The 23,140-nt window shown below is 39.3% G+C and overlaps 1 protein-coding gene across 1 annotated transcript in view; it reads right to left on the bottom strand.

The window, feature by feature from the left end:
* The window catches only part of TCF4 (transcription factor 4), a 357,271-nt gene that overhangs the window by 27,654 nt on the left and 306,477 nt on the right, over nucleotides 1-23,140 (bottom strand). The window contains 5 exon segments of the mRNA NM_001003268.1: nucleotides 2,205-2,281; nucleotides 5,076-5,154; nucleotides 6,279-6,346; nucleotides 14,160-14,292; nucleotides 20,158-20,291. Coding sequence (NP_001003268.1) covers nucleotides 2,205-2,281; nucleotides 5,076-5,154; nucleotides 6,279-6,346; nucleotides 14,160-14,292; nucleotides 20,158-20,291 — 491 coding nt within the window.

Below are 23,140 nucleotides of genomic sequence, written 5' to 3'. Positions count from 1 at the left end.
GTTATTACCAGCCCTTGTGTGTGTGTGTGTGTGTGTGTGTGTGTGTGTATGTAGAGGGGAGTGGGAACTCAAAATGGACACAGAAAAAACATTACAAAAACTTTGTCAACCCAAGTGGTATGAGATTTCAAGACTGAAGAATCACAAAGATGTGAATTAATTGTTCACCAGGGCCCTCTAGTTGATTCCAAAGCCCTTGCTCTGTATAAAATTCACTACCTTATGTAATTAAATTATACAATTCAAAACCACCTGAACTTTTTTTTTTTTTCATTCCTGCCAGTGGGATCCAGTTTTCTTCAACTAGAGAAGGCCTAGACCATAGTTTTTGGTGAAGAAAAAGCACACATAGGTGTGTATTCACTTTTTTCAGTATGACCCATGACAGCCAGTAAACATCTGCATACCCCTCTGCCGTGTCCATTTTAAAACATGCTATTTCACTGGCTCTTCATTCTCCATGTGTAAGGCAAGCAGGGAAGATATTATATATCCCTACCATATAGATGTGCAAATCAGGCTCAAAGAAAGGAAGTATTAGTTACTCAGTGTCACAGCGCCAGGAAATGGTACAGTTAGGGTTGAATCGAAGTCTCTGGACTTCAGATCTAGTGCCTCTCTGTACTAGATCATGCTACAACCTCCTTCGATTTCCAACGGGCTGTGCAAGCAGATGTATGAGCTCTACTGCATGAGAAAAAAACATTTCTAATTATTCTATACCGACAAAAGGAATGTGTGCCTAATACGGTCAAGTCTACGGTATAGAAAACGTTCTGATTTGGTGGGCTTTGTTGTTAGGGGGTCTCCCCTAAGCTCCTAGCTGTTACTGATGCAATCTTTGAAAAGGTGCGAAACTTCCTCGAGTCTATACATCATAATTTATAGAAATGGGAATAATACACACTTCCAAGTGTGAATGTGAGCACTGAAAAGAAGTAATGTGTGTGCCTATCACCCCTTCTGGCTCACAGCTTCCTGGTGGAGAGAGCAGTTTCTGTTTGTGAGTCCCCTTGTGAGCGCTGAGTATTCAGAGAACTGAAGCTCTAGTTCATAACTATGAACCGAGTCTGTACGGTTCTATAGTGGGACACGACCTAGTTTTGATACATGGGTTGCAGAGAATAATTGATGCAGGTAAACACTTAGGACAACTGTGGATTACATGGGTGTGGGCTGCGGATTACTTAGTTAATGTAGACAAGGCAGCTAGTGTATACGTTGTCTTACCCTCTGGTTGCCTTTAATGGCTCAAATGCATAGCTGGATGATCCCACACTATGCCAAGGAAGACCACAACCAAGGGAGACACCTACTTTTGTACATCCATTTTTAGATTTTCCTTAATTTAAACAGTAAGCCACCAAAAGGGAAGAAAGGAAATTCTGAGCTGCTGACAAGTCATTCAGTTAGATAGATGGATGAGTCAAGGTCTCTTCCATGTTCTATCTCAAAATATGGATGAAAAGAGGGAAACCCACCCCTGAAGGACTTAAGAGTTCCTTGTTGCTACTTCTCCCCGTCTGATTCATACCCGGACCAAAGGCGGCTCAGAGTGGCGTGATTTCATGCACATTGCCAGCCACATCTACCATGAGTTGACAAAGCCTAGAGTGTCAGACACTGAATCATCACGAGAGCGTTTATAATATTAATTAAACCCATGGAAAATTTCAGCTACTGGCTCCTGGAAGAGCAGACATTTAGTGATGTTACTAGAGTTCTAGAAGAACCAGAGTGAATGGGGAAACAGATAGTAGGCTTCGTATTCAGAGGTCAAGAGGAGAACTCCTATAAGCCTGCCACTCTAGAAAGAAAAGCAGAGGTATATTGAATCTTCAAGTGTTCCAGCCACGCAGCTTGGCTGGAACTCCAGCACTCTCGTATCAGGAAATCATTAACTCATTGCCAGGGATCCTTCCCAAAGATGGGACGGATGCTGCTATCTTTCCAGGATTTTTAATCTCTTACCTGGTCCTAGGTATTTGGAGCCCTGGGGCTTTACAGTGTAGTAGTGTCTGGGGTATAATCTACAAACAGGAACAAATAGAGTCTAATAGCTCTGACTCTAACAAACTTGTGCGCTAAACACCAATCTGAAGTTTCTGTTAGTGAGATAAGCATCTTGGAAAGTGTAACTAGGTGCAAAAAAGAAGAACACGGTCACAAAATGGCTAGAGGGGAGATTAGCGGATGAGGCTTACCAAAGAGTGTAAGGGTCCTTCATAATTAGGAGATGATGAGGCCTGTCCTCCGTTTCTAGACCAAACAGCTGTGCCTGCTGGTATTAAAATGGAGATTCCAATGAAATCTATATGATCTGAAAACAATCTCGCAGATATTTTAAACAGTTCTTTTAGAAATAGCAATGCTGATTTTCCTTTGGAAAATTAAGATAAATACATGTAAACCTCCCATACAAGAATTCTGGGACTAGGAAGAAACATTTTCAATTTCAAACTTGACGGGGACTCAGAATTCTCTCAGGCTTCCTCCTAAAAGGGAACATTTAATAGGTTCTGAATTTTAGCTAGAGAAGGGTTCCTACTGCAGAAAAGAGATCACTATGTAGTCAAGGCACTTCTAAGAATGCAAAGGGGGATTCCATCATATCTTTGTGCAAGGCCAGTTTGCAGAGAGAACCAAAATTCTCTCACAATGAAGGACGGCATTGCTACTTGTTTTCAAAATGACCTTTAAGAAGGGATAAGCCTTCCAAACTTTTTGAGGGAATAAGATTAGTTGGCAGTGATCCACTAAACAGGAAATTTAAAAACTCAATATAACAACAATAATAAGTAAGTAGTTTCTTCTGAAGAAAAGAATTATTTTGGGATCCGTTAAACTGGATTCCTGCTACAATCTATATTACATGTCTAACCTACGAAACAAAAGCCACTTTTACATATAAAATAAAGCATACTCTATGTGGAAACTAAGAAATAATTCAAGAAAGAGGAAAAAATTGTATGGTCTCACTGTAATCTCATGCCCTGGCATGGTTAGCATCTAAAAAAAAATCCTTGCTTCCCGTCATTTCTGGGTGTGCATGTATGTGTATTTTTATGCTAAATAAAAGTAGGATATTTTGTTCAATTACTTTTAGTGATAGGATATGGACAGAACCAGCTATTTCCAGTGTGCAAATAGCAATTTGTCCCTCTATTTACGTCTTCTTAAAGTTCTCTCTTCTTAATATGTGGTCTTTTGTGGTACATTAGCAGGACCCCAAAAGTGGCCTGTTTCTGTGTCTTCCACACAGAGCATGCTGCTCAGGTTTTGGGTGTTGGTGACATTTTCTGGAATGATGTATGCATCATAACTGTCTTCTCCCATCATTAACCTAGAGGTGGAGTGGCAGGATGGCGAGCACTGGATTCTGGCCCGAGCTCTGCTACTGTCACTCATGCAGCCTCATGTACCTTTGTGGTACCCTTCCTGGGCCTCAGTACGCTCATCTGTAACATCAGAGCACCAGACTAAAACAGCTGTTCTCAAACTTTATTATGCTCCCAATCCCCCCCCACCCCCCAATTATAAGACAGATGAAATTAGAGCTGCTTTGTTTGCAATGGGGAACTTGGAACTCTCCCGGCTCAGTCTCCCACACCACTTGCCTCACTGGGCTCGACGCTATCTCTGTCTCTCTCTGGCTCTGGACATTGACACTGGTGATCATTTTCCAGAGCCTAACTGCACGAAGACTGGCCAAGGAGTATGTAATAATCCTGAACTTTCTGTTCTTTTTCTGTCAAGGGGATGTTGCATGGCTGTTCCATGATCCTCTCAGTATCATCTCTGTGTCCTTTCAGTTTCAGATCTGCCCATTGGTCCCTGTGGACTTGACGGTTCAGCCACCCTTCTCTATTCTGTGACATCCTCCACCCCATGTCAACAGAGGCTCAGAAAAGCCTGAGATTCCATCCCACCTAAGCCATGGCCATCGCCTGTGAAAGCTTCGTGCAGTCCAAAACCTCCTACTCTCTACCAGGGAACCCAGTTTATGATGGGCCATGTGAATGGTGCACGCAGGGAATAACAGAGAGATCGAGGCAGCAGCCTTTAGGCAAGCGACTCCCCTGTAAATTACAGTAAGGTCAGGTTTCAATCAGGTACAGATGCAATTCGTTTCTTTTTTAGAAACCACCTGTCCTCTTTCCCAAGAACAGAGACATGCACCAGATAGGGCCTTCTGGAAGCATTTATACTAGAAGGGCAATGCGCCTCTTAAATGGACCTCTGAAAAGTGAAACATTTTACTCACATAATTCAACAACTTACAGTTTTACTATTTGAAGCCATATTTGAAGTCATTCTAATTTGTTATATTTTAAAGGCAAATATCCCATTTTACTCCACACTCTTACTTCTCAATTTATTTACAAAATTATAGTCTCCTCAATCATGTCAGCGAGGTGGACTTTAAGAAGGAAATGCAGAAAGTCTAAAATTTCTGGGGGAAATGATCCTTTTTGTACAGTCTATATTTGATGACTATAAAATTTATATTCAGGGATCCCTGGGTGGCGCAGTGGTTTAGCGCCTGCCTTTGGCCCAGGGCGCGATCCTGGAGACCCGGGATCGAATCCCACATCGGGCTCCCGGTGCATGGAGCCTGCTTCTCCCTCTGCCTGTGTCTCTGCCCCTCTCTCTCTCTCTCTCTCTGTGTGTGTGTGACTATCATAAATTAAAAAAAAAATTCCTGTTAAAAAAATTAAAAAAAAATAAAATTTATATTCATATTCCTGATTGTATTAACTGGGGTTTCTCATCTTTGGTGTCTTATTAGAATATATTATTCTGTTGACTATTTTCTACAGTTAAGAAAAGTTTAAGAAGTTTTCCATATGCCTATGTATTCTACAAACATCTAATTTCTAAGAAGAATTTTGGATGTAAATGGCTATACTTTCATATGGCAGTGGAAAAGACAAACCTTTCCATTTTTCTGTTTGGAAATGTTATGTTTTAAGCTTTTAGAGGGAGGAAGTTTCCACCTGCCAGATCAGGAAGTACAAGAGGGAAATCATTCTCATAAACTGGTACCATGATGGGGTTGGATTTAGGTACAGTACCTGAGAGAGAAGGAGGAGAGCCAACAGGAGTTGAAGGGTTTGATGAAAAGCTGTTGTTAGTGTGATCTGGAGAATAGATCTTAAAACAGCGGGGAGAAAAAAAAACACCCTCATTTATTAGGAATAAAGAATCAACAATTTTTAAATGACAAAGTGTCGTTGCAGTTCATCTAAAAGTTGCAAGTCATAAAATACATGTAACAATTGACTCTAGTCCTAATATTCTAAAACGAAAAAATTAACAATTTCTTTAGTTTTTCAAAATAAGAATTCTGAGCTCATGTAAGGTGGTGGGGAGTATACTGGACCAGGGTCCGTACTCCTTTCTCTCCCATATCCTACCATGCCGCGGCCATGAGCAAGCCACATGAAGACCCTAAGCCCCCGTTTCTTCCTCCATCAAACAGGTTAGACAACATCATCTCTACGATCTTTGTCCAATTCCTTCTTCACCATCATTAAGGCATTTAAGGTCAAGGCTTTAGATGCCCAGATTAAGTATAAACTTCTACTCAGGCCACAATGCTAACTCAAACTTATTTTATGCTCCCAACGGGAAGGAGAAACCAACCGAGGAGACAAAATGTTAGAGTAACAAATCTCCGTTTACGATTGTAAATAATCCTGTCTAGCTTTTGAAGAGAATCCCGGGCATTCACCCTCACACAAATGGAGTGTGCTACTTCGTCACTAGTGAACATGCAAGAAATGATAAATTCTAGCCTCCTGGCAGTGGACAAAGAAACGGAGTCCCCGGGTGCCAATTATGTGACAATTTTTCACAGACCTCAGGTATGGTCATTTTTGTTTTTTCTCCCAAGTGCCTTTCCCAAAGTGTCTTAGAATTGCACCCCCTGCAAAGTCAGTCTTAGCTGGTCAATGAGCACCATATGATTTTAGAGAAAAATAAGAAATCAAGGTAGAAAATCTATGCACCAAAAGGCCCTGACAATATCCACTAAGCCATAACTGAGGACTGCTTGGCGCCACTGTGGGGACCCCAGCTGGAAAGCTCAGCCATTCCCTGGAAGCGTCAGAGCACCCTCCTCAAATTTTTTCAGTAATCATTCTGCGAGAAAGCTAGCATTTCCAGAAATCAAAGCGATTTGCCATTCATTTTCTCCAATTCCAAATGTCCACCTCTGATTAAAGTTCACCCTTCCACAATGGTACATATGAAGTCCAAAGTCAATATTTCCTCACCGAAGCAAGTGCTTTCCCCAGAGCATCTCCAGTCTGGGAGCTGCCTGCTGCCCCGCTTCCTCTATTTGCTGCAAAAACAAAAGGCAGAATATGAAAAACCAGGCAGTGAGACGTCTAACAATTTTCTATTCCTGGTCCATTTACTCACAATTTAATTGCATTTTTAATGCTAATTACAACACATTAATCTTTAATTAGCATTAATTTGTTTGCTGAGGTAGATGTCAAATATATTCATGTTACTTTTTTTGCAGATAAAATATAAACCTGACACCTTGGTTTAAAGATGAAGCGTTTCAGTTGCCAGTGCTTGCCCTCTTCTTGCCCACGAGTAGTTAGTGGAGGATGGTGGGCAGCAAGCGTGAAGGCACACGAGGTTCACCGCTAAGAAGTGTGCAGTACGTTCAGGCCTCCCAAGTCCTCAAAGTTCGTCTTTTCTATCTCAGAGGGTCAACTGAATCGTCTTCTCAAGTAATTTATGCCTGCTTTCCATCTTTTCAAAAATTTGATACATAGCAAAGCGAGGTGCTCCTCTCGGCAAAATAAAACAGAAAGCCTATGATGTCTGGCTTCCTGGGAGAGAAGATACTTTTAATATTTTAAGTTCCCCGTATTCTCCACATACTCAAGTCAGTGTTCACATTAAAAAAAAAAAAAAAATCTGAACTGCTACGCTACCAGAAATCAACATGATTTCCAATTCCAGAGATAAAATGAGTCTATGTATTCACCAGTGATCTGTGTCATCCCAAACGGTGGTATTTTTAACTACAAAATAGATGAATGGAGGCCTGCTACTCTACGCTGTAGTTTTTGGCATTCGAAGTCTGGAATTCAAAGTCAGCTCTGTTGAACAGTATTAATACAACCTCTAAGAACATTTGGCATGTGACATTGATTAAGGCCTGAACATCAGCAAATAAACCTAGTAGTTAAATAAAACCTATTAAACTCCATGGAGGCATCTTTCACTATTTTGTGAAATAAGGAAAGGAAATCTTAAGGCAACTAATTAAAAGGAGAACTTTGTTGCACACAACATAATTAAAAAAAAAATTTCCAGCCCTATCTTTGATCCTAGGAAGCACACTTGCTGACAAATATGTCATCTGCTTCTAGGTCTATAAAATGGAGTAGTGGGGTCAGATGTCAAGAGGTTGAATTCTCTGCTTCTCTAGGTTATAATTTCATTCTCCTGACCTCTGCTTAGTATGGTTAAATTATGTTTGCTATTTTTATATATTTATATGATGGGTATGTCAGTTCAATAATCTTTTGAGGTGTGCTTTATTTGGTTAACAAAACCCATACATGGCCATATTCATTTGTTAATTACTAAAACTGAAAGAAAACTGGTATGTGATAAAAGGAACACAACCACCCTCTGAAAAAACTATTCTTTTTTATATCACAAGTTCATAATACTAAAAGTATATCGGTTTATTAGTACTAAGGATGATACGTATAAGTGCATCTTTGAAATGAGGGTCAGACACACAATTGAGCTAGCTGGAACTCACAGGTGCCACTAATCTTAAAAATACTTAAATATAAGAGATAGCTGAAAATATATCCCGTGTGAAAATGAAAATTTCTGCATTGAAGAGTTCTTTAAAAATGAAAGAAAAATTCTAAAGAGAAAATACAGAGAACACTAACATTTTCTTCAGCACGTACTACGATGGTATTTGGGGGCAATTAGACACATTTCTTTTTCCCCTAGAAGCGATATTATCACAGATACCTAAAAATTAGATTTGTCAAACAAATTTGTGAGCTGCTTGATTAGAAAACAGATCTTTGTGAAATGGAATTTCAGAACCATGCCGGAAAAAATATTATATTCTCTAACAAAAAACCTAAAGCAAACAAGACAAGACAGTGCTTCAATTAGAGAGAAAATTTGCTACAGTAGTGGCTTTCAAAAGATTAAATCTTCCTTTGAACAACTTTAACATGAGGATGACGAATTTTTCGAAATTTATTTTCATAAAAACCAACAGAAAGATTTTAGGGACATTTAAAAAATAAATTATATGCATAGCATAAAATCACACTTTAGGAGAGACAAGATAAGAGCGTTATGATTACTTTTGTACTACACCTTGCCAACTAAACTTTCTATTAGTGCCTGTTCTTATAGAGGGAGATACTGGGACTCAGGAAGTAGAATAAAAACTAGAATCGACTTCTTACCTCATGTTGTCATGAGAATGTTTCAGAAAACTCCAAAGGCTACTCATGGAAGCCACTGATAAGAACAGACTATTTTTTCACATGAAGCCATTCTACCTTGCAGCAGCTGGAAGGCCAAACCCAAGGGTTTAAATTTCAAAGCAGTTTACTGGGGCCAATTTGCCCTTTCAGTTGGAATGCCTTTTGTTCTGTTCCAGGAAATGTTGGAGAAGACACATTTCCGAGCCCCTAAACACGTAAAGCGACATGGGTCCTTCTCTTAAAGATTTCTCTTTTTGTGGGACTGCTATGTCAAAAGGCATAAATAATCAGAAAGCGAACCGAAATTCTCAAATGGCATAAGTTTTTTTTTTTTTTAGCCTGAGTAGTAATGGGTCGTGTTTGGCAAAACACACTTCTAATCAAACTTTGTGCTCATCGGGTCCACATTATGGCTTTCATGTGATAGGACTCGACTTACTATTCTAGTTTTTGTCAATTCATATTATTAGAAACTGCCAAAATGCTCACGTATAATAGGAATAGTAATAAAAAGTACTGTGCCTACTAAGTAAAGACTGGACCGATTTCTTGTTATTTTAGCTCTCATCAATTTCTCGTGCTCAAGAAAACACACACACACACACACACACACACAAAATCAGTCTCTAAAGCGGTAAGGTAAATATGAATACAAGATGAGCAGTTATTAAAAGGAACTGCAATTTTGTAGGAGGATTTGAGACTGCCAGCCCCTTAAGCATTATTCAGATGGCTTGAACACAGGTGCGGCTGCTGGCTAGAAGATGGAGCAGAAAGAAGGGTCTGTATCTTCGGTTTCATGTGGGACCACCCTTGGTCTCACTCTCAGCTTTCTGCAAACAGCAATTCCTATTAGAACACACCCTCATCAAAACACCAGGATGAGTGGTGTCTGGGGACTGGCTACTGAAAATCAGAATTTGGAAAATGTGTTATCCCTTTATGCACCCCCATAACCTCAGGCTGGGAATGTTGTGAAGATATAAAAGGAATAAGAAGTACAATGCATACTGTATTTGTCTGAGAGTTGATGACTGCTTTAAAATTTAAGGGTTTTTGAACTGTGTCCAAGTGACCCTCGTGTTATTAAACTATTAGAAATAGCAAAATGGTTCTAAAATGAACCATGGAGTTCATGTCTATAAAGATGACAAAAGGAGGAGTATCTCCAGCACCCCTACTACACACAATTTTAGAATAAAGACTCAAAAATAGGCTACAATGTACTAATTTTTAGCAGGAGGGATTCCTAGGAATTCAAAGGGGGGAGTTGGGTCCCATGACCATGTGCAGGAAATGGATGAGAAGACTTAAATCAAACTGGTTTATTGTTCTCCGTTGGTGGTCTTTGTAACTAAGATACCATGTCACTGCTGGATAAAATCCATATTACTCTTACACTCTGTGCCTGTTCATCACCCAACTGTATTTGAAGGCTCAAGATTCTTAGAAAAGACAAAGTGAATATTATGTGACTACTCTAATAATAAAATTACTGTGAAACCAAGTCCTCAGGGGGAAATGGACATAATGTTTCTACTAGAAAAGCCACATACTAAAATGCATCATGTCATACAAACATGTCATTAGAAGTGAAAGTTGTAAGCCAGATTAATTCAGGAACCAGATAGATATTCCAGGGTAATCTTTAGCATATGTTGCACTAAATCAATCTTGGTAGTCTGTTCCCTCAACACTGTTTGCTTTGAGGTTTAAAAACATGGGAAGTACCATGCATTAGGAAGCAGGCCAGTTAAAGACTAATGGAACAATAATAGTTATTATAACCATTATGTTAGTTTTATGCCCAATTCCCTCCGAGAGGAAGGGAGAGTGTGTAGTCCCAAACAACCAGAGGTCACACCCTGGGAACGTATACAAATGGTATCTCCCATGGGGAACTGGAGCACTCTTGTCCTTGAGTAATATCAGGGGATTGTGCCAGGCGAGGCAGTGTTCTCAAGCCTTTTGGCCCAGAAGACATATTGACGTTATAGGTAAGAAGGAAATATGTAGATAGCAAAATATATATGGCTGCATCCTCCAGATATTTCCATCCTCTATAAGCTGGCATCTAGTCACTCACTACACTTCCTCCTCTGCGTGCATGCTGGCATGTAGAGGTCCTGGCCTGGACAGCTTCTGATATATGGCCAGGAGTACTGCACTGAAAGGGTTTTAGGAATATAGTTCAAAGGCTCTGATGGTGGTAATTTGGAAGCCCCTGGATTTAGCTCTTCTCTTTAACTGGGTACTATACCTGCTGAACTAGTGAGAATCCATGTTGTGTTCCATGCATTATATTCAGAGAATTCCAGGGAGCTTACTAGGCCCTTCCAATTCAGAACTGTCGAATGCAACCTCCAGAGTTTGCTGGCAAGGCTTCAGAGGAAAATAGTGGACTCTATGCCTCAAGTAAAATAAATTACACTTCTTTTGAAAATCCGTGGATGAGTTTGTCCTTCTTAAGCATTTCTCAAAAAATGGTATTGGGCATTAAAGAGCAAAAGCAAACAAAACAAAAAACAGTCATCACTCCGCCCAAACAAGTCATCCAACGCCTCGGTGAGCATCTGCCATCTTTGAAATGCACAGGTCAGAATGGGGGCAAGGGAGCTGATTCCAGGGGGTCCCCTTCTGATGGTTCTAAGCTTGCATCTCACTCCATGTGCATTTTGTCATTCTATGATCAGTTCAGGATATTCACCGACTGCCAGGAGGACACATTATAACAGGAAGCTCAGAGGTGGGGTAATGATCTCCTCCTGAACTGAAAAAAGCAGCTTCCTAAGACATCAATGCAACTTATGAAAAGATTGTACTGCCTTGCACTTTTTCACCAAGAAAACTTAAAAATGTGATGTCCATGTGTTAGTGCTTGAACCCCATTCTTACAGCATTAGTAGTGCTTACAGTCATTTTCTACAGAATCATGTGTGTAATCTCAAACATGTGTCAGGCTATGTGTTCCCTATTTACCAATTATTTAATTAGCTCTGTTTGTTCTTTGAGATAGAGGCAATGTAATATTTCTTTATTTCCTGCATTTCAGAATGAGTGAGTATATGCCAAATATTTTCAAAAGTCTACAGATGTATCCTATTAATCCATACTGTTTGTTAGGGAAGTATCACTAACATCAGAAGGGAAATCTTCTCTTCTTGTTATACAGACATGCGGCCATTCCTGACTTCTACCACACTCTAAAAATCGATCCAAAGCCTAAGAAAATTGAAGTGGAAATAAACACGAGCTACTCGACACCGTGCAATATTAGAGCTTATTATCATATTTAAATTTTCCTCTGTATGTCAATGTAAGGAATTGGAGGACGTATTATTTTAAGAAAGAACATTCCAGAATATTCTCCCTTAACAAAATCCTAAAGTCTAACTGCATTTATGCAAGTTAATAAAGGTCTGTTCCTCCAAAAAACTGAATTACCATGTACACTTGTTTCCTGAGAAGATTATAAATCTTTCTCACATTCTGCTAATAGATTTTGACAAGTATACTCATGATCATGGGCTAATTTATGTAATAAAGTTATTCTTAAAAACCCTTTTCTGGGTTCCAGAAATCTCATACTTTCCCCTTTAAAATTATGGCTCTTTTATTATTGTTGAGACCCTCCCTCCTCTTTAAAACAGGGCCCTGTGGTGTATATAACAAGTTCACTCCGTCTTTAGTGTGTGGTTGAGCCTGTTAGTGTGCAGAAGTCACCTACTGCTCCCTTGCCGCCCAGACCAAATGAAGAAGGACAGCAGACATTCCTGTTCATCCACAGGCTGAGTCAACTATCTTAAATAAAGCAAATCTCATTCCCACTGAGACTTGTGGGCATCCTAACCACAGCTCGTAGAGAATGATTATTCCATTTCAAAATATCTCTTTCTTCCCAAGTTGGGGTACCTCTCTCCCAGAAAGACTGTTTTGTAGGCCAATCAACAAAAATTTTTTTCAAACAATGCCCAAGCATGTTTTCCTCAACTCGAGCTTTTGCTCCACCTTTATACCTTCCTAAAAAAGAAAATTACTCAAACCACAAGTAGACAGGAAATCTGCCGTGTAAGAGGATGAATGACCGGTCATCCTTCTTTATAACGAGACCTCATGACTGCAGAAAGGGGCTTTCCATTTGTCAAACCACATTGAAGTGAAATATGCTTTTCTCACCCTTTCAGTTCTGCACTTCTTTCTTTCTTCTTGTTTTTCAAATCTGCCAAAACTGCATTGATAGCCAACCCAACTTCCCCATGTGACCTCTGTCCACTCCTCTCCAAGGTCAAACTGATGCAACACATTTGTAAATGCTTTGTTATGAAAAGTTATGAAAATGGAAACTCTTGTAAATTTGCTTCTTACTGAGACATGATAGTGAAGGGCTGCGAGGTGGCTCATCTCAAGTGTGAAATACATTACTGAATAAGCAGGGAGTGTATTATCTGGGCAGAATTATATTTGCAACATTTCAAAGCACATCTCTTCCCTTTCATCAAAAACTCTCCCACATAAGTGATTCACACCACTTTTCTAACTCCTATGGACTCTCTAAAGAAAATGAAAAACTGCAGAGAGCTAAGGGGAATAAACAGTAGGATTATTGTCACACATTCTTCTCTCTAAAACATACAGCTAATGTTCTCTTCTCATCGGGGGCCCACTGGAAGAAATCATGAGGCCAAGCAAGGTGTGAGTTTGAGCTAGGACCAGAACAGTGGCGACCAGTGAAGTCTAAGGTTTTAACAAGACCCCAGAACATCAGGCTGTGTGATTCCTATGAACAGCAAAGTTGTTAAAGGCAGATTCAGAAGAGGGTGGCTCCCTCCTCCCCAGCCTGGACTCTTTCCTCTGGGGGCAGTCAGACACCTGCCTAGCTCCTCCCTCCAGGAGGGAGTGCTGGTGGGAGGAATCATCTGTCTGGAGAGAGAATCACAATGGACATCATGAGAAACCAGAGGATGATGGTTTAGTTCACTGGGAAGCAGCACTCTGCTTGGGCCTCAATTCATTAGTAAACCTGCTTGAGAAATGGCAGTGAATCATTTCTGGCCCTGATGCCCAGGCATCGCCTCTGCAAGAAGTAACCAAATGCTTCTTCCCCTCTGAAGGATTCCATGATGCCACATTCTCTGGCAGGTGAAGCCATCTAGTTATTAATAACCCGCATGAATTTCACAGGAACTAGTCTTTGGAAGGCTCTGGTATGTCATGGTTAAGAGCTTAGAACGGTGACTAGAATTTGGGAAGTGGTCAATAACTACTATTGAGCTAACTTGCCCCTATCTGACTAGTCTTCAGTGGTTTGTTTTATAAAAGTTCACTTTGCTCAGAGAGTGTGAGAAGCAAGGTAGTTTCGGTCTATTTAAACCTTCGTTTCATCTAATAACTCACAATGCACCAAGTAGCCAAATATCAGTTTCTTGTGACCAAAAAAGTGATTACAGACAAGCCAATGACTATATCTGTTTAGATTGAACTAACAATATATGTTAGTTCATGTATTTTCTTTTCTTTTTTTTTTTAGTTCATGTATTTTCATTCAGTTATGTGACAAATATTCATTGCCTGATTGCTATTCAATTATGAAGAGAAAAAAGAGGTCCTATCTTATTGAACCCTGACCTTGATGGTCGGGTCAGAATCGACATTTCTATGACTCACCCATTATACTGTCTGTCCCGTTGGCAGGAGGTGTACAGGAAGAGGTGCTGTAATGGTTTGTGCCACTACGGTGGAAAGTGGACATCGGAGGAAGACTGGAATTGATGTCTGCTGAGGAGTGTGATGGATAGCTCTGCAGCAAAAAGCAAAAAAAAAAAAAAAAAAAAAAAAAAGAAGAGGCCACATTCAACCATGAAATATTTTGTGGGTTAGGTTTCTAATACTCCTTTTGGAACTCTTCATTTTGCAACGGAGACAGCCTTTAGAATTTTGAAATATCCAAGAATACATCTTGCTTAGATGTGACAGCTTTCATTTTTCACATAATAAAATACAAAGACACATAGTTGGTTTGGGTTTGCATCAAATGCAGAAGAGTACAATGGCAATATAGGACAGTGAGAAAAGATCACAATCTTTAAATCTAACAATTATTGCTTAAAAGTATCTCTGAGGTGTCAGCAACATAAAAGACCATCTCTATTGTAATTTTTTGGTGTGAACTATTGATCAAGTAAGAAAGATTCCATGATACAATGAATAAAACAATATTGTGACCTGTGGGGTTGACATTACACTTTATCCTGGACTTTCAGACACTAAATGGCAAAGAGCAGCCAGTCTTAAATCCTCCTCCTACAAAACTGGGCCACCTTTCTGAATTCTAGAATGAACAGAATGGTCAATGAAAAACTTAAAAAGTAACAATGATTAAGTATCTCTCTAAAGCATCAATATGTAAAGCCTTAAATCAACGACTATTTTGAATTACACTGGAATGAATGAACTCAGAAGCGCTGATTTGAGTTTTCTTTATGCGTCCTCTTCATTAGCAATCTCCTAGATACCTGACTATGAAGAAAGAACATTTTTACAGAATCATTGGTTTTAAGGTTTGGCTTTGAGTTAAATTATTATCCTAAGTTGTCCAAATACGTTGCTTTTCTTGGGATATATCACAGTGCCCGTAAGATAGCAAATTAGTTGCTACCAATCCATCTGCTTGGGAATGTACAGATCACTAACGGGGACAGAGTTATTTACCAAAAGACATCGAGCTATTTTCATTCTCAAGATAAAAAAGTAGCTTTAAAAAGTTGTTCTTATAGGTATTTGAATGTGTTACAGACATGTAAAACTATTTTGGCTAAAACTGATTTTTTCTTACATGTACTATATATTAATCAACTATGGATCTTTATTAGATCATTAGTGGAGATTCGATTAAAATTAGAGATCGAATATGATGCTAAAAGTCAGGGGTGCTTAAAGCCCAGGCATTTATTCATAGGAGTGAAACCCTGGTGTCTTGGTATTTCTGTATTAATTCTGAGGCCCATCTTGTGTTCCACTTCTTCCTTTAGTATTCCTTCCTACTTCCAACCCTTGCACAATCTCTTCTCTCTGAATCCCTAATGTGCTCACATTCTGTGCTGTGCCATTTAACAATTATATGCTGCCTGTCATTGCTTTCTCTTTCAAGGACATTTCTACCTATACTGTAAACTCTTTAAGGGAAGGGAATAGAGCATAGACTTCTGCATCCCACAACTTATGGCTGAGTACTGAACACATAATTATTCTATATCCTCAATGAACCACTGGCTATTGGTCGGCGTTTAATAAATAGTGGATTGCAATACTACTTAATTGAGAGAGAACTAAACGGTCTAGAAAATGAACCTACATTCTGCCAATGACATGGTGGATGCCTTTGCCAATATGACCCCTATGCACTCAAAATAGTCCAACTGAAAGGTCAACTTCAGTGAAAAAAATTGAGATGAAACCCTTAAATCTTTCCAACTTCCCAAGAATGCCTTTCAAACCTTTTAATTTCATGGACCTCTGTGTTTGACCAAAAAATTCCAAGCAGTCCACAAATTTTTTCCCCAACAAGATAGAATGGGCCCATTCCCTACTACAGCTAATCCATAAGACTGGATGAGCCACGGGACACCAGACTTAGAACAACGATTTCTGCTTGACAGCTAAACACTATAATAAAGTAGAGAAAGAGAAACTGAACATAGAAGGAAACTGAAAGAAAGAGATGGTTTAACTTCATTTCTACATAGTGCTAATTCTGTGTTGAGTTTCTGAAGAATAGAAAAACTGTATATAAATCAGTCCCAGATATGCAAACACCAAAACAGAGGAAAAGAATTTTGAAAAATACTTATATGACTCTATAATCACAGGGTGGAACAGGAAAAAGATTTCCACATCAAGGAGGACTTCTAGACACTTTTAATATGGTGCAAAATGAGCAGTAATTCAGGGTTTAATAGAGGGATAATACTGAGTTTAGAGAATGACAAGAAAAGTTCTTCCCCGAAAATTTTAATGGGGAAACCAATGCAATCCATGTCATTTTTAAAGACTCACAGAAAATATGATGCTGAAAGAAATTAATGAGATTTATAGCCACATTATTTTATAAGGAAAAGTATCTTGAAAACTACTGTCACTCAGAGATGTAATAAATACACTCCAGAGAATATCACTGGTATGTGAAGTATGTCTCTTTTAGAGTATTTAGGACCGATGATGAGAGATTTCCTCAGCCTCTCTTCCTCCGGGTCCTGATACTGCCTGCCCTGCTTGCTACACATGGAATGGGGAGTTTGAGAAAATATAACGGCTTTACATGCCCACTATTTAATTATTTTTTACTGATGCCCAATTATAGCATATTTGCAGCCTACTGACAGAGTAATGAGTATTGAAAATGTTTCTATTTGTGATATTTTTATCAGCCTATGGGCTGATAATTCAAGGATTAGAAAACACAGCAATTGGTGGCACATACCAACAAAAAAAATCATGCTTTGGGCTCAGGCAAGATTTCACAACCTCGGCACCATTAAAGTTTTGTGCCAGATGATTCTTTGCTGTGGGGGGCTCTCCTACGCACTGTAGTGTGTTTACCAGCATCCCTGGCTTCTATACCCTGGATTCCAGTAGGGCCTACCAGCTGTAACATCCAAGAACATCTCCGGACTTTTCCAAATGTTCCCTGAGGGGGTAACATCACACCTGGCTGAGAATCACTGGGGTAAGGGTTTATGTTACAAGAAAAGGACTTCTTTTATATTAAAACTTCAGACTCGTAGGACTATTTTCAACGTGTGGTGCAAAGACCATGCCTAAACCATGCCAGGCAGGGATGCTACCTGCTTCTAAACAGAACTCTGCCAACATTAAGTCTTCTACAACAACCCATTCCAAAGCTTAACCACAAACTCCATTCTTCAGAGCAGTTCTGTGTGTACACCTGTGACATCAGAGTGATTAGCTGTGGGATTGTGTTGTAGAAGCTGAAGCTGTAAAGGGGGATTTAAAGAAGCAAAATTGGTGACTTGACAGTTGCTACTGAAATGTGTAGGTTTTAGGCTTTATAATTATAGACTCTATGACAACACAGGATAAAGCGATGAAGACCATAATGTTTCTAAAATATTGTACCTTTTGGGCAGCCCGGGTGGCTCAGCCGTTTAGCGCGGCCTTCAGCCCGGGGCGTGATCCTGGAGACCCGGGATCGAGTCCCATGTCAGGCTCCCTGCGTGGAGCCTGCTTCTCCCTCTGCCTGTGTCTCTGCCTCTCTCTCTCTCTCTCTCTCTCTCTCTCTCTCTGTGTCTCTCATGAATAAATAAAATCTTAAAAAATGTTTAAAAAATAAAATAAAATAAAATATTGTACCTTTAGAGACAATACTAATTTGTCTCTAATACAAGGAAAATGCTCTTCTTCTAACCAAACTATTCCTTTATTCTGTGTGAGACTGGCCAAAAGCTACAGGCAAAAATGAGGAACTACCACTATTTCCAAGTGAAAGGACCCTAACTGCCTATTGCATACCCAAATTATTCTCCATCAGTGTCAGATTTCTGAAAGGCATTGCAGCAAGAGATTTTCAAATGGTTAATACTGAAATTACAATGATTACTAGAAATAATAATCCAACAGTTTCCCTATCAGTGAGAAAATTCATTAGGATACATTACCAGAGACCTAATTCATTTACCATTTTTTTGAAACAAACCCTTAATCTCTAAGATCTGCTAAATAATCATATTAAGAATGAAAACTCCATGTTCTGTGTTGGATAAATGACATTACAAATACAGCATCTGATACAACCTGTTGGGTTTTTCCTTCGAAATAATCTTTTTTCCTGGTTGATAACACTGTTTTGGTATTTAAGGTTTTCAGCATTTTTTTTTTTTCTAAAAGGAATGTAACTGGTTCCCTTTTTAAAATTACACTTTTTATGCATGGGAGCACAATTTAAAGATACCTCCGCCCATGCAGTGAATTTGACTGGGATAAAATCAAACCACCTACATCAAAATTCTAGAGCATGATGAGGAAAGAGAAAAAGGAATATAGGAAGAATGAAAATATGTCAAAAGAACAACTCTTAGAAGGACCGATATTCCATGTTAAATGTTAGTACACTGCCAAAAGCTTTTATTTGTAATCAAAATTTTCCTTGCTTACAGGACACATGTAGCTTTGATCATGAGTTCCTTAGAGAAATACAACGTGATGAAGGGTAAATAAAGATGTTGGTCAAGAAGAAATTCTAGTATAATAATAGTTGATACTTCTCGAAGCTTTCACTCTAAGACCTCAAAGTAGGAATTGGAAGAAGATAAAATTTGCAAGTAAATCATTTGCTACTTAATGAAGATGTGCTGAAATTTGAGATAGTTTGATTGACATATTCAAACTTGGCAGATGATATAAAAAGGCCAATTCCATCTCCATCATTTGCCTCTCATTAACAGCTAACGGACCACAGTGTCTCTATCACCAGAACTAATTAAATAGGTATTTCCAAGGATATCAGAAACCGTAACTTCTGGAATGTTTTATTTTGTCAGAGTAGAATATAAGTCACCTTTTCTATGCCTCTAGCGGTGAAGAAAAGAGAGGAAAGACTACAGAAATCCAGAAAGTCCTATTTCCTATCGCAGAGCAGAGAAAGACACATGAACCTGGGTATCAGGAGAAGAAAAAGGGACAATTTCAAGATGAAGAGTAGTGACACTAGTACCACGTTATCATGCCCTCTTGCATTTGTAGAATTACAGCTTCAAACATTTTTTAAAGCTATTTTACTGCACAAGGGCTTCAGTTCCATCATACCTCCATCGCAAACCTAACCATGATCTTCATGTAATGCTAGACTTAAGTTCCTACGAGGATTCTGGGCTGTGGGAGTTTTTGAGGCTGGAAAAGATCAGATGAACTTCCTTCCTCCAAGATGAAGGGACACACTAGGATGGATGAGTGTAGGTGATGGGCAGAGTGGACACTTCAGTAATGAAACAGGATAGCATTCTACAGCTCAGCAGTTTTCAACCGAGTGAGGCAACAGAGCATCAGTGGGAGGTTCAGGGGTGTGTAATTACAACTAAACCACTAAAAACTGGGAATCTGATCTATACAGAAACTCCATGGTTGCTGTGACTAGTGTAGTATATGGGAAACAGGAACTCTTTCCTTTGGGTGTGGCACCCTGGGTCGAAGCTGTCACCAGGGACAGAAGCCAATAAGGGGAAGTGGAAATGCACATGGGACCTACAGGCCACCTACTCCCAGGGTACCGACGGTCACTCTGCCCCCTGCAGTATATTCTTCAAAACTACAGACAGCAAATAAATAAAAGACAAGGATCCACCATAGCTGAAACTGCACAACTCAAATACAGTGTGTATTTATGTTGGAAAGGGGCTAACATTGTCGTCAAGAAAGCACGGAACCAAACACCATCAGCAGAAGAACAATGGCGAAGCGAAGCTGGAAGGGCTTACAGAGGCGATCTCATTCAGGTAGGTCTTTGATCACAGAAACAAGATAACTCTAAGGATAATGAGCGTATGCCATTTTTACATTCATTACAGAGTCCTGCGTCCATGCATGGAAAGGCAGAGAATGAGACTTTGTAAACTAGCTGTGTGGTCCCCATAACCACGCAAGGCTGCCTTACCAAGCGTTCGTGTGGATGCAGGCTACAGTAGCTGCTAGACTGTGGAATATGAGAAGAACTGCCCAACATTCCTCCGTAGCCAGGCTGATTCATCCCACTGGAGGAGCTCCAAGGGTCACTGCTGTGATGGCCATCTGTAAAGGACAAAGACAACCATGACTTTTGGGAGGCATTCAGCCTTGCCCTACAGAATAGGGGTTTTTCATATACTTGAAAATGGCTACCCGTTGTGTATTCATCTTTGCGCTGTTCCGCCAATTACATCAGAAGGCAGTCATCCTTCTTTTTTCCCAAGTGGCTCTATATTGCCAAACAAATGTAAACATTTACCATAGGCAGTGTCCTTAGTAAAAATTCAGCTCCAAAAGAACAACAGAACACATTTCTACACAGAATTATGTCAAGTCAGCCAGGTAAGTGATACTAAAGAAAACATTTCTTTGAAGTCCCCCGACCTCTTTTTCTATGAAAACTAACAGCTAAATTGTTTCTAAATTTTGTGATGAAAAGAAAATACTTGACACATTATAGAGCTGACCAGTTTACAGGTTTTAAATGCATATGAAGAAGTAAGAATGAAAAAGAACATCTCAGATTTAAAAGATCAGATTTCTGTAACATATAGGATAGATTTAAAGTTGAAATTGTGTTATGATTTATAGGGAACAGTGGTCTCAGATATGTAGTTCTGAGTTTTCTTAACTTCTATTTTTTTGGTGCGTAGTCCTATAGCTGTCTTAAGCCTCCGGTAGCAACTGAAAGGGTGCACACATATCGTAAGGTAGATATTACACTAGAGACAATTTTGAGAGGGTCTGGATTTTATAAAATTATAAGTTAAAAAGAAGCTTAAAATGATGTGGACCTTATATGAATACCTTTTGATATTAAGCTAATCTTTTGTTACTGTCATATTAAAAACATTTTTATAGATTCTTTTTCTTCTCTGAGTCTATTGGCCTAGAAGTTACTATTAGGGATCACTGATGTTTGGTTTGGGTTTCTTAAAACAAAGGCGGTTGGTAGGGGTGGGGTGGGTGGGTGGGAATCTGTGTTGTTGCTGAATTCAAATTTCCCCTTCTTTCAATAGTTTAACAGAAATTACTGAACACCAGTTGAATAACATGCCATCAGCTAGGTGTTCACAGCACAGCAGGTACTGCCTCCTTGAAAATAAGATTATTTTCACTGTATATATCATGTAATAAAGGCGTTTTGAAAATTTAGGCAATGGGCAAGTTAAATCCGACACTATATACCACAAAGCTTTTTTTTCACTGAGCTTTTAAATCTAGGAGTTAGAATTCCAAAAACTGGAATAGTTTTAGGACAGGGAGGAATGACCAATAGATTTCTCAAAAAAAAAAAAAAAAAAAAAAATTCCTGTCTGTGATTTCAAAAACTTAAGAGTTTTAATTAGAAGATGGAAATTCAAGTGAAAAATAAGAGGTCACATGGCAGTGGGTTTAAAATATGCTCCTGACAGTCTCTGAATATCTTTCACCCAAACCATATGATTTTTTAAGACCTGAATCTTCAGGGCACTATGCACCCATCACTAAAGAAGCTGATGTGAAACAGGATCATGAGGTTCTGTTTCTGTGATCATGATGGGAAAACATAGGACTTTCAAAAAGTTATTATTCATGTACTTAAGACTTAGTCTTCAAATTGTGGAAGTTTAGATGTCACCTTAAATTCAAATATGAAATTAAGGCCCTAACATTTCAAATAGTTGGCATCTATGACAAACAAATTAAGAATATGTATCATTGAATGAGAGTCTCCTGAAACATTCTGACAACATGATGCACTATATGGAAATACACTTAGGATTTGTTAACACAGAACACTCTACTCAATGCAGACTTATAAAAATACATACTTTACATAAATTATGCTTTTCACAGTAAATTAATATTTATCACATCCCATGATCTTGGCATAATGTTGTTTTGAGAGAATGGAATTAGATGTGTGCAAATTAATTGTGCTCATCATAAATGTCAACTCGATTTTTTTTTTTTTTTGCTTTTCTGGGTATTCATATGCAGAAAAGCAAGTCTGTTCCCCATATTCTGTGTGGTCTGCTGTGGAGAACAGCCTACTGTTTAATCTACCTGACCTCCCACATGGTGTGCACAGTTTAAGCAAGCACCTTCCTGAAAGCAGATAGAAGAAATCTATCCTGTCAATTTTCTCAGTGAAAATCTGCTTTGAGTGATGAATCCTTGAATTGACAATCTCCATAAGCACCGCTAGCATTGTGCCTCTGACTGGTTGCAAAAGAAGGGAGCTGATGCCCAAGTGGCTGCTGTTTACAGCTAAAGGGTATGATAAGCCTTTTGTCATGGCCCAGGACGCCCTCAAGTGACATACCCTGCTGGGTCCCTTTGTGAGTTCCACCTAGGACAGGTCACAAAGATAAAGGACCCTTATGAACCTGAGTTCTATTATGTGCAGAACAAATTGTCTCCATTCCTGCGAGACCCATTTGATTCAATTTTATAGATTTTCCATGGAATTTCACATGTGAACTAGCAACTGGAAAAAGCTAATACTCTGAAGGGCAAGAAAATAAGTCCCTTTTAATCAGGATGATTTTGAGTATGTCTGCTGCAAACTAAGTGAGACACCAAGCTGCTCCCCAGTTGCTTGCTGCTCCAAGGGTGCTCCCTTTCCCATGACATGGCCCTTCCTAGAGTATCACCAGAAGGAAATCCCATGGCACTTGGCCAAGGCACACTCAAAAGAGGTTTTCACACCCAGGCAAAAAGAGTTCAAAGTTCTGCATACAGGTACAGGAGTTCTTGGTAAATCCCACGTCTAAATTTCAGAGTATTAGCCTGGCAACAAGACCATCATATTTTGACAGTAAGTGCCACAGGCTTATCCAGGAGGAAGCCTTAGGTGCATCCTCTGGACAGTCTATTCTAACAAGCAGCTGTTGTCTTTCTACTATTCCAGCCTTCTCCACACAGCA

Source organism: Canis lupus, chromosome 1 (genome assembly GCF_011100685.1).
Source record: "Canis lupus familiaris isolate Mischka breed German Shepherd chromosome 1, alternate assembly UU_Cfam_GSD_1.0, whole genome shotgun sequence".
NCBI lineage: Eukaryota > Metazoa > Chordata > Mammalia > Carnivora > Canidae > Canis > Canis lupus.
Note: the sequence above shows the minus strand (reverse complement) of the source record. Positions and strands in the feature narration are given on the sequence as shown.